The sequence below is a fragment of the Oreochromis aureus genome, linkage group 5 (assembly GCF_013358895.1).
Source record: "Oreochromis aureus strain Israel breed Guangdong linkage group 5, ZZ_aureus, whole genome shotgun sequence".
NCBI classification, from domain to species: Eukaryota; Metazoa; Chordata; class Actinopteri; order Cichliformes; family Cichlidae; genus Oreochromis; species Oreochromis aureus.
The window spans coordinates 41,978,085-41,992,938 of NC_052946.1; the positions used below are offsets into that span (position 1 = coordinate 41,978,085).

Consider the following 14,854-nt stretch of genomic DNA (forward strand, 5'->3'; position numbering starts at 1 on the left):
ACATCATTTCCATGCAGCGATGGTTTGTTTTAAGGGTTTTATGTTCTGACCGTGCAGATCAGAGGAGGTAGAACCTCTTTGAGAACTCACGTGAGAACAGGTGTGACTGAGTGACTTTAAGTCTTCATCATAATGATGATGAAAGCAGGTTCCTTCTGCTCTGTGGCTCCATCATGAAGCTCATTTCTCTCACTGGTTGAATCTTTTCTTTTGGTATTCATCCTTTTATTTCCATTCACATGTTTTGTGATCATGAGAGATTGTTGCAGTTCTTCCACTTGTGGATACAGTTGAAATGTGCTGCGTGAATAAAAGGGAGCTGACGTCATCATATTTTTGGATTGGGTAGCCTAGAAACAGATGGAAATAATAAAGACATTTTTATAATACTTTAGTATTTTAAATTCTTTTGCGGTGTTTGTGAGCGGCAGACCCAGGGAGGCGTGGCCCGAGTTAAAAGTGTCGCCCTCTGATTGGCTGTTTATTAACGGGGCCAAAGTCAAACTGCTTCAGTTTCTTTGATTTTGGGGTCTTTTGTTTTGATCTCGCTGTATCCAGATCTCGCGAGAACACTCGCGCTCCTTGCGTTCGCCATTATAGCTAGGAGAAGCGTCCCCCGGACGAGCACCGGAGAGGCTCCGTTACCCGGACACAGACGCGTTTTGCTCGCTGACGCCCGTCGAGCCGCTCTGCATCCAGGTAAGCGCGGTACCGGCCTGCCCGCCGGGCTTCAGCCCGAGGAGGAGCCCGTTAGCACGGAGAAACGGCGGAAGGCCCGCTTCCGTTAGCATGCTGAGTTAGCTGCTTGCTGTGGAGGACTCGGGTGACTCTCACCTGGAGCCTCCTGGCCGAGCCCGTGCAGACACCGGACTCGCTGACGGTGGTTTTCCGGCCTTGGGCGGGTCACTGAGCGCGTGTTCACCTGAGAGGCTAACGTTAGCACCGAGCAGAGGGTCAGGCTCACAGCCAGGTGCTGTTCACCTGTCTGTGAGTCCCGGTGTTCCAGATCAACTGGCGTTTAGATCAACTGGCGTTGGTCGAACAGATGTGTGGCAGTCTTGCGTTTCAGGAGCTGCTACCGACAAACCAGCAAAAAAAACGCCAAATGTGTCATCTGTGACACTTGTGAGGTTATCTCAAACACACTCCGTCAGTCTTGATGCTGTTGAACAACAAAATGTTTAAAAATGTCGCGAGTTTACCTGGTGATATCCTCATGCGCGACGCGATCGCGAAAACGGCAAACAATTAACACCACGCCGGTGTTGTTCACAGGACAGGAAGAGTAAACGATCGGGAGACTCTTGCCGTCGTTATCGTTCCCCTCGCACGTTTTATTTCTCCGGTTTCAGCGTTTTTGCTTCAAAACTAAAGCGTGCAGTTTACTTTGTGTGCACTAACATGGACTCGAGTCAACCAGCGCCACCTCTGGCCGAGTGCCACAGCCTACAGCCAGATCAACTTGTGACTAGGGATGGGTACCGGTGTCCGGTGCCATGATGGCACCGGTTCTGACATAAACGGTAGTAACCAGACCGAAAAGCAGCGCACATTTCGGTGCTTTATTTCGGTGCTTTTTTTTTCCTGAGCCAATTCTAGCCAATCATTTTACGTTTCCGAGGATAGTAGGCGGGGCCAGGTACGTACGTTCTTTCAGAGCAGAGCTACAGATTAAAAATGTCCAAGGCAAAGCGGTCAAAAGTCTGGCTGTACTTCACAGCCAAAGGTGCAAATTCAGCACCCTGCAACAAGTGCTTTAAGCTGATACTGTGATACTGTCAAAGGAGGTAACACCTCAAATCTGATGAAACACCTGGCGACGCATAGCGTTTTTTTTAAAGCCGAGAAATTTGCCGTGTTTGATAGCTAGCTGCGAGACCTCACACCGTGCACATCTACTGCGGGTGTGGTCCCTGTTAGCGGACCTGGAGTTAGCAACATCCCCCCAAAAGAGTAGAGTCCTGGCCCCTAGCCCTGTCAGCGTAGCAGAAATGATGACGGATGATGATGGCAGCAGCAGCCGTTCTCCTCTGCGTGAGTAGCTTCATGTTGTTCGTGTGTAATTAACGTTGAGTACGCTAATCACATTATTACATTAATGCATGTAAGGTGAACTAGCAAACACCGTCGTAGTTACATGCGGCTGTCTTCTTGTTTGATGGCAGATACTCCCTTCACCCGGGCCAAAAAGGCTAAAATGACCAAAGAAAAAGTGGAAAACAGTTAAACATGAGAGGTTTTTGGACAAAGTTTGTGTTTTTTCCATTGTTTAAGCACTGCTTCCAGCCAAGAGTGAGACCATATATGCCCTATAGCTGCAGAAAAGGCTAACATTGTTATCTTTTTACAAAAAAACAGCTAAACATGAGAGGTTTTTGGACAAAGTTTGTGTTTTTTCCATTGTTTAAGCACTGCTTCCAGCCAAGAGTGAGACCATATATGCCCTATAGCTGCAGAAAAGGCTAACATTGTTATCTTTTTACAAAAAAACCAGCTGAACATGAGAGGTTTTTGGACCAATTTTGTGTTCTCCATTCTTTAAGCACCGGTTTGAGCACCGTTTAAGCACCGGCACCGTTTCAAAAGTACCGGTTTGGCACCGGTATCGGATAAAACCTAAACGATACCCATCCCTACTTGTGACACACATCTGCACCACGTTTGAATTCGTTTCATGCACAACACATTTGTACCTTTCAATTGTGTCTGTTTGTGCGTCATGCAAAGAAACCTTTGAAAAGAATGAAATTATATCACATATTTATTGTGGCCTACATTTGTACAAAATTCCAAATTATATACACAAAGTCATAGAAATCAACACTCCAATTGGTCATCATCCATCCATCCATCCATTCGCTTCCGCTTATCCTTTTCAGGGTCGCGGGGGGCGCTGGAGCCTATCCCAGCTGTCATAGGGCGAGAGGCGGGGTACACCCTGGGCAGGTCGCCAGTCTGTCGCAGGGCCAACACACAGGGACAGACAACCATTCACGCTCACATTCACACCTAGTGACAATTTCGATTATCCAATTAACCTATCCCCACAAGCTGCATGTCTTTGGACGGTGGGAGGAAGCCAGAGTACCCGGAGGGAACCCACGCAAACTCCACACAGAAAGACCCCGGCCTGATGGTGGAATTGAACTCAGGACCTTCTTGCTGTGCGGCAACAGTGCTAACCACCGTGCCACCGTGCTGCCCAATTGGTCATCATGATTTTAATATTTTTGCCCATAAGAAAAAACATCTTGAACAAATATATGACACTAATATTTCACTAGTGTTGTAACATCACATGTCGTTAGCGTAGTCTGCCTGTGTCTTTTCTCTGCAAACGAACATTTTAGAGTTGGTAGTCTGTATAAGTGTGGTCAATCTAATAAACATTTGTAAGGAGATGACAGTCACTGTGAATTTACAGCAGGTGATTAGTAATAAACAGTCAGACAATGACTCTGACAATCTCATTCGATCTTGCAGATTTAATGCACCTTCTGCGGAAAGTGGTACCACACAGTGTGTGTGGATTTCCCCCTGTGCAGAAGGCGACTACAAATGTTGTGGGTGCTAAATGAACAGAAAAAATTGATCCCTGTTGTCTTTGCTTACTGATTGTTTTTAGTGTTGACAATCCACATTGCTGGGATTGCATCTTTCAACATGTTTGTGGGTAGATTTGGATGTCCCAGGGGTAAGTGCAGCCTCTCAGCCTCTACTCAATGTGATCATAGCAGCAGGTGCAGATGTGTCACAAGTTAATCTAGTAGTAGGCTATGGTATTTGGCCACAGGTGGCAGCAGTGGACTGACCTCCATTGGAGACTGCTCCAGCCGCTATGTGATAGTGGATCTGCTACAAATTGAAGATCATATGCACGTTTTGGAAATTAACCCTTGTATTATGTTGAAAAACAAAAAAATGACATTGATTTTGTTGTGGGTCATTTTGACCCGTACTGTGTAAATCCACTCAGAATTGTCAAGAAACTGCAATATGACAATAGCAACTTTATTTTCCATTAGATAAACATGTAGAACACAGACATACAACAGTTAGACTTTCCATAACTATTTTAGGAACAATTTGGTAAAGGTTTTTCGTTCTTACAAACACATTTCTGGGCAACTTCTTTTGAACTTGCCCAACGTTCTCAGTTTTTCAATGTTCAACATTTTCAATTTTGTCCACATGATGAACAGAATGTAACTGTGTGCTTTCTTCAGATGTACTTCTTGCATTTCTCACAAAAGGTGCTTGTTTTAAAACGGCAACCTTCCTAACTTAGATTTAAAACAAAAGATTTCTACGTCTCCTCCAGACTCAAAAACAGATGACAAACCAATCGACACACCTGAGTCACTGACTTTCTTAAATCCACTCACTCTCACTGGCTCTGTTTATTACTAATCACTGTGTAACTGCTGTACATTCACAGTAACTGCCATCTCCTTACAAATGTTCATTAGATTAACCACAGACTGTAACTACCAACTCTCCAGCCATGTTGATGGATTGTCTATATTGGCTGGAAATATTCATTTCCAGAGAAAAGACACAGACAGAAGATGCTTACAGGATGTGATGTGACAACACTAATGAACTATTGATGTGTCATATTTGTCCAAGGCGTATTTCATTGTTGTGGAAAAAGAGAATATTAAAATCATGATGACCAATTGGAGTGTTGATTTCTATGACTTTGTGTATATAATTTGAATTTTGTACAAATGTAGGCCACAATAAATATATGATATAATTTCATTCATTTCAAAGGTTTCTTTGCATGACGCACAAACAGACACAATTGAAAGGTACAAATGTGTTGTGCATGAAACGAATTCAAACGTGGTGCAGATGTGTGTCACAAGTTGATCTGGCTGTAGGCTGTGGCACTCGGCCAGAGGTGGCGCTGGTTGACTCGAGTCCATGTTAGTGCACACAAAGTAAACTGCACGCTTTAGTTTTGAAGCAAAAACGCTGAAACCGGAGAAATAAAACGTGCGAGGGGAACGATAACGACGGCAAGAGTCTCCCGATCGTTTACTCTTCCTGTCCTGTGAACAACACCGGCGTGGTGTTAATTGTTTGCCGTTTTCGCGATCGCGTCGCGCATGAGGATATCACCAGGTAAACTCGCGACATTTTTAAACATTTTGTTGTTCAACAGCATCAAGACTGACGGAGTGTGTTTGAGATAACCTCACAAGTGTCACAGATGACACATTTGGCGTTTTTTTTGCTGGTTTGTCGGTAGCAGCTCCTGAAACGCAAGACTGCCACACATCTGTTCGACCAACGCCAGTTGATCTAAACGCCAGTTGATCTGGAACACTGGTTCACTGAGCCTCCGGGAGTCCAGGTGTAACGTTTACCTGCTCATCCCGTCATCAGATGATGTTTGTTTGCACTTTAAGTAGATGCTACAAGTAACATGGACGTCAGAGACATGCGTCGGCAGGTATTTTTGTTTACCTGTTTGGTCACCATGGTAACTGATACTGATAAGCTGGTAATGGTTTCAGATTTAATTTGTACCTATTGGACAGCTGTGACAGGTGATTAAACCCTTTATCTGGGCGTGTTCATGTGTATGTGCGCAGGTAGCAAGATGGCAGATGACCTGGACATCGAGGCGATGCTGGAGGCGCCATACAAGAAGGTGAGAGTCTGTTTGTCCTTTGCTCATGAGACCGTCAGCCGGACTCTGCTGCTCCACCCACTGCTGCTCACCTGACTCCACCCACCTGCAGAGTTCTGCCGCCTTCAGATGTCAGTAAGCAGTTTAATTGGTCACACAGCGAGCTGGAAGCTGAACGAAACTATGTCAGCTCAAAGTTCATTTGTAACTCCTCCTCCTTCACCTGCTCTCAGGGTTAAGGCTCTTTGACGTCAAAGAGCCGTATATGGCGTTCCTGTTCTTCTGCACATTGTCCAGGTCAGCTGTTCACACAGACTTCAGTTTGTAATGATGCAGCTCTCCTGTGGATGAATCCCGAGCTCCACCTGAGTCCTAATCCTCAGACCCTCAGACCTTTGCACAGTGCTCAGTGGTTTCTGTCACAAGAGTTATTTGTTAAATCCAAAGCAGACTGATTCTCCTTCAGCCTCCTCTCGTGTATCTGAACTGCCTCGCTGTTTTCAGAGACAAACACTTGAACCTGAGCTCACGCTGGATTATTTGGTTAGCGGGCCTGCAGTTTTTACTGAAGTGAACTGGCCGTGTCTTTGAATATAAATGAGAGCTAATTGTTAGATCACCCTGTGACGTCACAATAATTTACATCATTTAATAAATCTGTCCAATATTAGATAAAAACAGCAAATCTCAGTTTGTTATATTTTCCTGCTGTGATCCAGTGGAGCGTCTTTCCCTTTTAGGAATTCTTGAGTGCAGTAAAATTCCTCCATCATCACTGATCCCAGCTGACCTGAACACGGATCCTAAAGCCTGTAACGTAACAAAGGACATTACTAATGAACACTGATTATACTCAAACACACTTTGATCAGTTACTATTGATCATAATGTTGAGCTCATGCAGGAACAACTCACCAGGAAGTAGTTTTTATTCCAGCAGGGTGACGTTCAGAGTTCAGCTGTGTGTTTAACAGCAGCTTATGGATGAAATGGAAACAGCAGTTTGAATCTGCTCCGCTTTGTTTATCATGGTGATGTTTTCATGAATGCTCGGATGCTCTGTCGGTGTGAATTATGGGACGTTTTTCCTCTCCTTAAGGAGCGTCCAGTGGCTCCTCTGCTAAAGGAAGCAGTAAAGGAAGCACTGAAGCTATTTTCCTCTGTGTTTGGAACTGATTATGGCCACCATGCAGACACTTCCGAACATGTCTCTCAGCGAGGAACCTTCCTGAGCAAAAGGGACTATTGGAACGCAGAGTGCAGCGAGAGGACTCTTATTTTGAAAAACCTCTAATATATAAAGACAAGTGCCAGATATGAGAGTGTATTGCAGCAGGAAACCATGGAGGAGGAGTCTTAGGCTCTCCCAGATTAAAATCGGTGTGTGAGTCTTCAGTGAGTAACAGAAAGCTCTGTCCTCATGTTTATGACATTTAATGAACACCAAACCCGAAACTTTAAAAAGCTGATCTGATCGGATCGTCCATATCGGTTTGGCGCCGCGGCGAGAGGAGGAGCAGGTTATTGCAGAGCCACCAGAGGGATCCCGAGGAGATTGAGATCTTTTCCTCAACATGAAAAACCTCAGCTCGGAGGCGTTCACCTCAGTTCAATTTAACTTTATTTGTAGAACACCAACAGTCATATACAGGTGCTGTTTACAGTAAGGTAAGGACAATGACACAGAGACGCCCCCCTGTCTGCACGCACGTGGTGACAGTGGGAAGGAAAAACCTTTCCACAGGAAAAAACCTCTGGCAGAATCAGGCTCAGGGAGGGGCAGCTAAGCCCCTCCCCTGTCTTTAAGCTCCTCCTCTCTGATCTTCAGTCACGTAATGGTCGAGCCATTACGTTTTGATTTTCCGTGTTCATACATTTTTGCGTCGACCAATAAAATGTCAGTTTTTTAACGTTGGGTTTATAAATGATGATGAATATGAGGATGAAGCACAGCCGATACGTGATCATGTGACCAAACACTGCCTGAAATCCACTGTGGCGCTGTGAGCAGCAGAGCGCGGCTGACCCTGATGATGATGTTGATGATGACGCGTCCTTCACATGAATAAATGCACATCTATCTCTCTTTGTAGACTTGCCTAACGATTTCTCACCTCTGCTCCCCTGAAAGCCACTGTGATCTGTCTCACTCAGAAGGTAGTAAAAGTCCCCATCATGCATTGCTGTACTCTGGTGCCCATGGTAACATGACTGTAGTTCCCTTGGTTACGCTGTCACCTGCTTCTGGTCCGACACCCTCATCCCTTCCCCCTCCACTGGTGAGGTAGTGCAGAGGATTCTGGGAGATGAAGTCGAACAGTGAAGAGTTAGCTTAGCATGGGGGTGGTCAGGACGTGGGGGTGGGTGGGGCCTACCTGTGTGCAGGTGAGCAGCAAAGTTGCTCTCTGCCAGAGGGAAGCGCCGCGATTTAGAGCAGCAGCTCTGCAGGAAGTGCACAGGTGTGACCTCGCACAACACAGGTGTGCAGCTATTCAGTTTAATCAGATTTTATTTATGTAGTGTAGGTAGGTGAGGGCGTGTCCTAAACTCTGGTTCTGGTTCTTGGCTCTGAGTGACTAATGCCTCTTTTCCACTACTACCTGCTCCACTCAACTCGTTTTCTGTTGTTTTCCATTACAACAAGTACCACCTCAACGTGTTGCTATAGAAACATGGCCGAAAGTCTCGTGGCGTCATTCGTGTGTGACACGATCAGCGTAACAGCGGAGGATGGCGTCCTCACAGCTGGACGGCGGGTTGGTTTGTGCAGCGTTCTCGGGTTTAAAAAAATGGTGCATTTGATTTTCGTGAGGGAGACGCTCTCGTTACTTCCCGAGTGATGAGGCTGACCGGCCAATCGGTGGCATGCAGTCTGATTACGTCACATTTTCAGATCAGATCAGATCTCCTGGATCCCCGGCAGAGTAGGTATTAAAAGAGTACGGTAGCAGGTACTCTTTTAGGTACCAGGTACTTTTTTTAGGTACCGGGTACTAGCAGTTGCTGGAAAACCCTAAAACCCGAGCGGAGTAGAGAAGGTGCGAGTGGAAACGAGGCTGTAATCCTCCTGTCTGCTTCAGGGCCCGTCACAGGAGTTTCACACACCTGGAGAGCAGCTGGACTTTGGAGTGTGTGTGTCTGACACACACACAGACACACACACACACACACACACAGAGACACACACAGACACAGAGCCCCTCCCCCTCCTGTTTGAATGACGCTCATTAAACTGTTCATATTCTCTCCTGTCCCCCACACCCCCACCCCCCACACTCCCTGACACCACCTCATGCTGTTCTCTGTCGACCCCGCTTAGGAGGACGCCAAAATCTCGAGCCCCAACGGACAGGACGAGCGCTCCAAGAGGTACTCACCTGCCTGCACGCTCACCTGCCTGCACATCCACAGCGAATCGTCTGCCTCCTCCTCCTCCTATCCCAGCATCCTCCTCTGCCACATCAGCCCTCTGCATGTCCTCCTTCACCTCCTCTTCTTTTCTTCCTCCTGCCTGGCAGCTCCGTCTTACGACGGCGTGTTAGCACCACGTCAAGAACAAAATTGATCACTTTGAGAAAAAAGGCGAAATGTGGAGATGACTATTGTTTCAAGATGGCCGCCGTAGGCGCTACACAAAGATGAGCGAGACAAACTCATCAGCTCTTATTGTGATGCAACATCCATCCCATTTACTGCACCAGGCTGTAACCATCGGTAACCGTGCATCTGCACCGTCTCTTCAGCGTCCTGACGCCGATCACCGCGCCGCGTCTGTGCGCTAAAGGAGAAATCACTTCCTTGTTATTAAAACTGAAGTATGACCTTACGACCCCGGAGGCAGTCTGTCCTGAAACACCAGCACATCTCCACGTTGTCTCCACGTGGCCCTGACACGCCGTCGTACTGTCTTCATCGTCCTTCGACCAATACGTCCACTCTCCCTCCTCTGCACAAGTGCAAACCATCTCAGACTGAAAGTGTGACCGTGGGGACGTGCTCTGATTGGCTGCCGTGTGTCTCGCAGGAAGAAACGCAGTCGCAGCCACGACAGGAAGCGTAGCCGGAGTCGAGACAGGAAGAGGAGCCGGAGTCGGGAGCGCAAACGCAGCCGCAGCCGAGACAGACGGAGGAGTCGCAGCCGCAGCAGAGAGCGCCGCCGCAGCCGAGAGCGCGGCGGGCGCTACAGAGACCACCACAAGCAGTAAGTTGCTTCCTGGTGTTTTTCAGAATAAAAGCTAACACACAACAGAGGAAGGCCTTTAACTGGAAAACTGTAGATGAAGTGTTCAGTAGAACAGTAGAATCTGCAGTAGAACCCTGTGTGCGTGTTTCAGCCGGCGGCGGTCGAGGAGTAAGAGTCCCCTCAGGAAGGAGAAGAGTCCAATCAGGTGAGAGCATGGGTCTGAGGGGAGGGGTCTGTGCCCGCCTCACAGGATCAATAACTGGTGTTGATGGCGTTCTTTCTGCAGGCAGCCCATCGATAACCTGACGCCCGAGGAGCGAGACGCCCGCACGGTGTTCTGCATGCAGCTCGCCGCCCGCATCCGCCCCCGAGACCTGGAGGAGTTCTTCTCTGCGGTGGGGAAGGTGAGAAGCCGACTTCCTGTTTCTATTGTTGAGCAGTAGGACCTGCTGCAGCGCCTCCTCAGCGTGTAGGGGTGACTGCAGGTCACAGGGAGTTTTTTTCTTCCCACTTTCGCCAAGTGCTGACTGCAGGCATCGTCTGATTGGTGACGAAAATTTGGTCACAAAAACAGAAAACGGTGGAGACAGAATGTCACTGCCGTGCGCTCGAGCCTCAGCCGATAGTACCTGTGAGCAGTCGGACCCTCGAGCCCGCCCACTCGCCACCATCAGCGTGTAAAGTGTTTTCAAATGGGGTTACGCCTGAATGTCGTCACCGTGTGTCTGGTCTCCATGATGACTAATTAAATTAATTTTAGTGACCCAGCAGCAGGTCCTGACATGGAAGGTAAAGGTGCTACGTACCCCAGTTTTCATAATATGTCAGTAATAAGTCCACAGTGTGTCCTGAGTTATGACATGAACATCAATGAACACGCATTTCTGCCCATTAAATCACTGTGACTTTGACTTTCCACAATAAAACACACCTCTGAGCTTTTATTTTGAAGAGCTGGATGTAGACGTGCCTGTGTCTAATGTGCTCCAGGCTGTAAATAAAACAGAAAGGTTCACACATGTTTCTCAGCATGTTTGAGGGGTTAGGGTTTGGTGGGCTGACCTCAGGGGACAGAAACAAAGTATCGATCCATTACAGATATCATACGTTTCTGTTGTGTGAGCTTTTTACTCGATCGCTGTCAGCTCCTCAGTGGAAGGACACGGCGCTCTGGGACAGGCTGAATGTGTGATAGGTGAGCTTCATATACAGAATGGTTACACAGTAAACATAATGCATATACATATATGTGTACATATATATTAGACAGACGATGGATAATGATGTGTGAACAGCAGCGCGGCCGCTCCCGTTGGGGGAACGTCCTGGCGATCCCTACCACTACACTGGCTTTACTCTGATTACACTGGCTTTACTCTGTTTAGGTTCGGGACGTCAGGATGATCTCTGACAGGAACTCTCGTAGGTCAAAGGGCATCGCCTACATAGAGTTCGTGGAGGCAAGTTCAGTTCCTCTGGCCATTGGGCTGACAGGGCAAAGGCTGCTGGGAGTTCCCATCATCGTACAGGCCTCGCAGGTACGCGCGCACACACACACACACACACACACACACACACAGGTTCAGATTAAACTTTGAACATAGAATTCTGAGCAGAGCTTTAGTGCAGGGTGACTTTAATATACCTGAACTTGAGTGTGTGTGTGTGTGTGTGTGTGTGTGTGTGTGTGTGTGTGTGTGTGTGTGTGTTCAGGCAGAGAAGAACCGAGCCGCTGCTGCAGCCAACAACCTGCAGAAAGGAACATCTGGACCGATGAGGCTGTACGTCGGCTCGCTGCACTTCAACATCACTGAGGAGATGCTGCGAGGGATCTTTGAGCCATTTGGACGGGTGAGACGAACACGAAGACACACACACACACACACATTCGGCTGTTCTCAGGTGACCCTCTGATGCTGTGTTTGTGTCTCAGATTGAGAGCATCCAGTTGATGATGGACAGCGAGACGGGGCGCTCCAAAGGATACGGCTTCATCACCGTGAGTTTGATTCCAGTGACAGAGACTGTGAGCAGAACCACCAACCTCTGATTGGTAAATCTGTGGGTCACCTGGTCACCTTCAGGTGAGCCTGTCATGACGTGTTGGGCGTCACATGATATGCTCTGATGTCAGTTTGCAGATGCAGAGTGCGCCAAGAATGCTCTGGAGCAGCTGAATGGCTTCGAGTTAGCTGGGAGACCCATGAAAGTGGGTCACGTGACCGAGCGGACCGACGCCTCCATGGCGTCGTCCCTCCTTGACAGCGACGAGCTGGAACACACCGGCATCGACCTGGGAACCACCGGGAGACTGCAGCTCATGGCCCGCCTGGCTGAGGGTGAGCCCGAGGTCACACCTGAAATCACACCTATAACCCCGACTGTTTGTGTGAACTGACTTCTGTGTGTGTGTGTGTGTGTGTGTGTGTGTGTGTGTGTGTGTGTGTGTGTGTGTGTGTGTGTGTGTGTGTGTCCGTGTGTGTGTCCGTGTGTGTCCAGGTACTGGTCTGCAGATCCCTCCTGCTGCTCAGCAGGCTCTGCAGATGAGTGGTGCTATTGCCATCGGAGCTATGGCTGCAGTGACAGGTAACAACAACGTGGGCTTTAGGAGAGACGGCATCCATCCCACTTTGGATGGAGCAGCTCTCATTTCTAGAAATATGGACAAATTTATTAAACCCCCCCCAAAATATGACTATCCAGAGTTGGGACCAGGAAGCAGAGTTGCAGTCTTACACGCCTCTCTGCAGCTTCTCTCCTCCTGCTACCCCCCAAAACCCATCTCCATTGAGACTGTGTCAGCTCCCAAACAGACAAAAACAAACCAAAACCAGCAACAAACAACTTAAACATAAAAATCACAAAGAAAGAACAATACAGTATCCACATCTGAACCAAAGAGTAAAACAGTGAAATGTGGATTATTAAATATTAGGTCTCTCTCCTCCAAGTCTCTGTTAGTACATGACTTAATAATTGATCAACAAATCGATTTACTCTGCCTTACAGAAACCTGGTTGCAGCAGGATGAGTATGTTAGTTTAAATGAATCAACACCCCCGAGTCATTCTAACTACCAGAAACCTCGAAGCACAGGCCGAGGGGGCGGTGTGGCAGCAATTTTTCACACCAGCCTATTAATTAACGAAAGACCAAGACAGACTTTTAATTCATTTGAAAGCCTGATGCTTAGCCTCGTCCACCCCAGCTGTAAAACTCAGAAACCAGTCTTACTTGTTATCATCTATCGTCCACCTGGGCCTTACACAGAGTTTCTGTCTGATTTCTCAGACTTTTTATCTGATTTAGTGCTCAGCTCAGATAAAATAATTATTGTGGGTGATTTTAACATCCATGTAGATGCTAAAAATGTGCCTGGAGTTTTCTTCCTCATAGTAACGTGCTCATAGGGGATCGTATGATTATTGGGGTTTCTCTGTATTATTTACATTATAAAGCTCCTTGAGATGACTGACGTGATTTGGAGCAACACGAGAAACTCGTGTCACACCTGTTGGCTGCTGTTTGCTGGTTGTTTCCTGTTAGCTGATGTGAAGTGTCGGATTCTTTCAGCGGCCATGAACCCGGCTCTCAACATGAACATGAACTCTCCTGCTCTGAACCTCCCGTCTCAGCCGCTGGCGACGCACTGCTTCCAGCTGTCCAACATGTTTAACCCCAGCAGGTAAATATCTCCGCCAACAAGTGTCCACAGGTGAGGAGGAGGAGGAGGACCTGTGGGCCTCACCTGACCTGTGTGTGTGTGTGTGTGTGTGTGTGTGTGTGTGTGTGTGTGTGTGTGTGTGTGTGTGTGTGTGTGTGTGTGTGTGTGTGTGTGTGTGTGTGTGTTTCAGTGAGGAGGCTCCTGGGTGGGAGCTGGACATCCAGCATGACGTCATAGAGGAGTGTAATAAACATGGTGGCGTTGTTCACATCTACGTTGACAAGAAGTCCACTGAGGTAAGAACCTGACCTCTGACCTTATCGAGTCAATCAGTAGTCGTAAGCTCCTTGCTGTGGCCACGGTGCGCCCCCCTGTGGCCTGAGCCGTTAGTTTAATTTTGGGATGTTTGAAGTTTGTTGGGGAAAAGCTTTTATTTTCCTGGCTCTGACCTTCGTTTGTTCCTAAAGACTTTTGTTTCTTTCACTTTTGATTTTGTTTACTTTCACTGCAAAGACCTTTAACCTCTGCTGTTTCCAGGGAAACGTCTACGTCAAGTGTCCTTCGATCCCAGCCGCCATGGCTGCCGTCAACGCCCTGCACGGGAGATTCTTTGCTGGTAAGATTCCGCGTCACATGACCTGTGTGTCGTCGGTCAGCCAATCAGAGAGCACCTCTGACGCACTCTCACCTGTCCTTCCAGGTAAAATGATCACCGCGGCATACGTCCCCCTGCCCACTTACCACAACCTGTTCCCGGAGTCTGTCACCGCGACGCAGCTGCTGGCCCCACCCCCACGCCGGTGACTCGCTGTCAGTGCTGCCTTCTGATTGGATACTGTAATTCAGAGCCTGCCCCTTTCCTGCTGGTTGTCTCACATGCTCAGTGTGGTTCCCGAGGTCAAAGGTCGGCAGCCGTTTGTTTGATACAAACTTGTTGCTCACTCTCGATTGGCTGGTTCCCCACGCCATCGTTTCTTCCAGTTGTAGATTCTCTGAGCGCCCCCCCATCCAGTGATTGAGCTCTGTGAGCTGCGAGGGTGTGGCCTGATGACATGATTGGTTTGCCGTTTAAATGTTTTTGTAAACGAGTTTGATTTTGTAAAAATTGTTGATTAAATTTTATTTTCTGTCACTGAGCTGCGGCGTCTCATTCTGACGGGCACAGGCCCGATCTGATTGGCTGTGAGCAGAGCAGGTCATTCAGGAGCAGGTCACAGTATTCAGATTACAGTGGGTCAGTGATGATGGTCTCTATTTACCCAGATATCAGAGTTTGCAGTGTCACCATAACTAATACTGGTCTCTCACTGGACACTGGACTTTAGGGCCCGCCCTCTCCTGCTGGTTCAATAAAACATTGTTCTCT

General features: G+C 47.8%; 1 protein-coding gene across 4 annotated transcripts; it reads left to right on the plus strand.

Moving 5' to 3' along the window:
• Positions 1-520: 520 nt before the first annotated feature.
• Positions 521-14,624, plus strand: LOC116322128 (RNA-binding protein 39-like). Of its 4 annotated transcripts, none has more exons than XM_031742136.2 (15): positions 521-699; positions 5,604-5,662; positions 8,961-9,010; positions 9,666-9,842; positions 9,976-10,029; positions 10,111-10,228; positions 11,210-11,362; positions 11,538-11,675; positions 11,758-11,823; positions 11,959-12,163; positions 12,324-12,410; positions 13,398-13,509; positions 13,679-13,784; positions 14,026-14,104; positions 14,189-14,624. In XM_031742136.2, the coding sequence occupies exons 2-15, from the start codon at positions 5,612-5,614 to the stop codon at positions 14,290-14,292; spliced, it is 1,500 nt and encodes a 499-aa protein (XP_031597996.1). In that variant the 5' UTR covers positions 521-699; positions 5,604-5,611; the 3' UTR covers positions 14,293-14,624. The 4 variants fall into 4 exon arrangements, with proteins under 4 accessions (XP_031597996.1, XP_031597999.1, XP_031597997.1 ...); XM_031742137.2 differs by lacking the exon at positions 521-699 and adding an exon at positions 5,296-5,461; XM_031742139.2 differs by lacking the exon at positions 8,961-9,010 and having other exon boundaries at positions 526-699.
• The last annotated feature ends 230 nt before the right edge of the window (positions 14,625-14,854 follow it).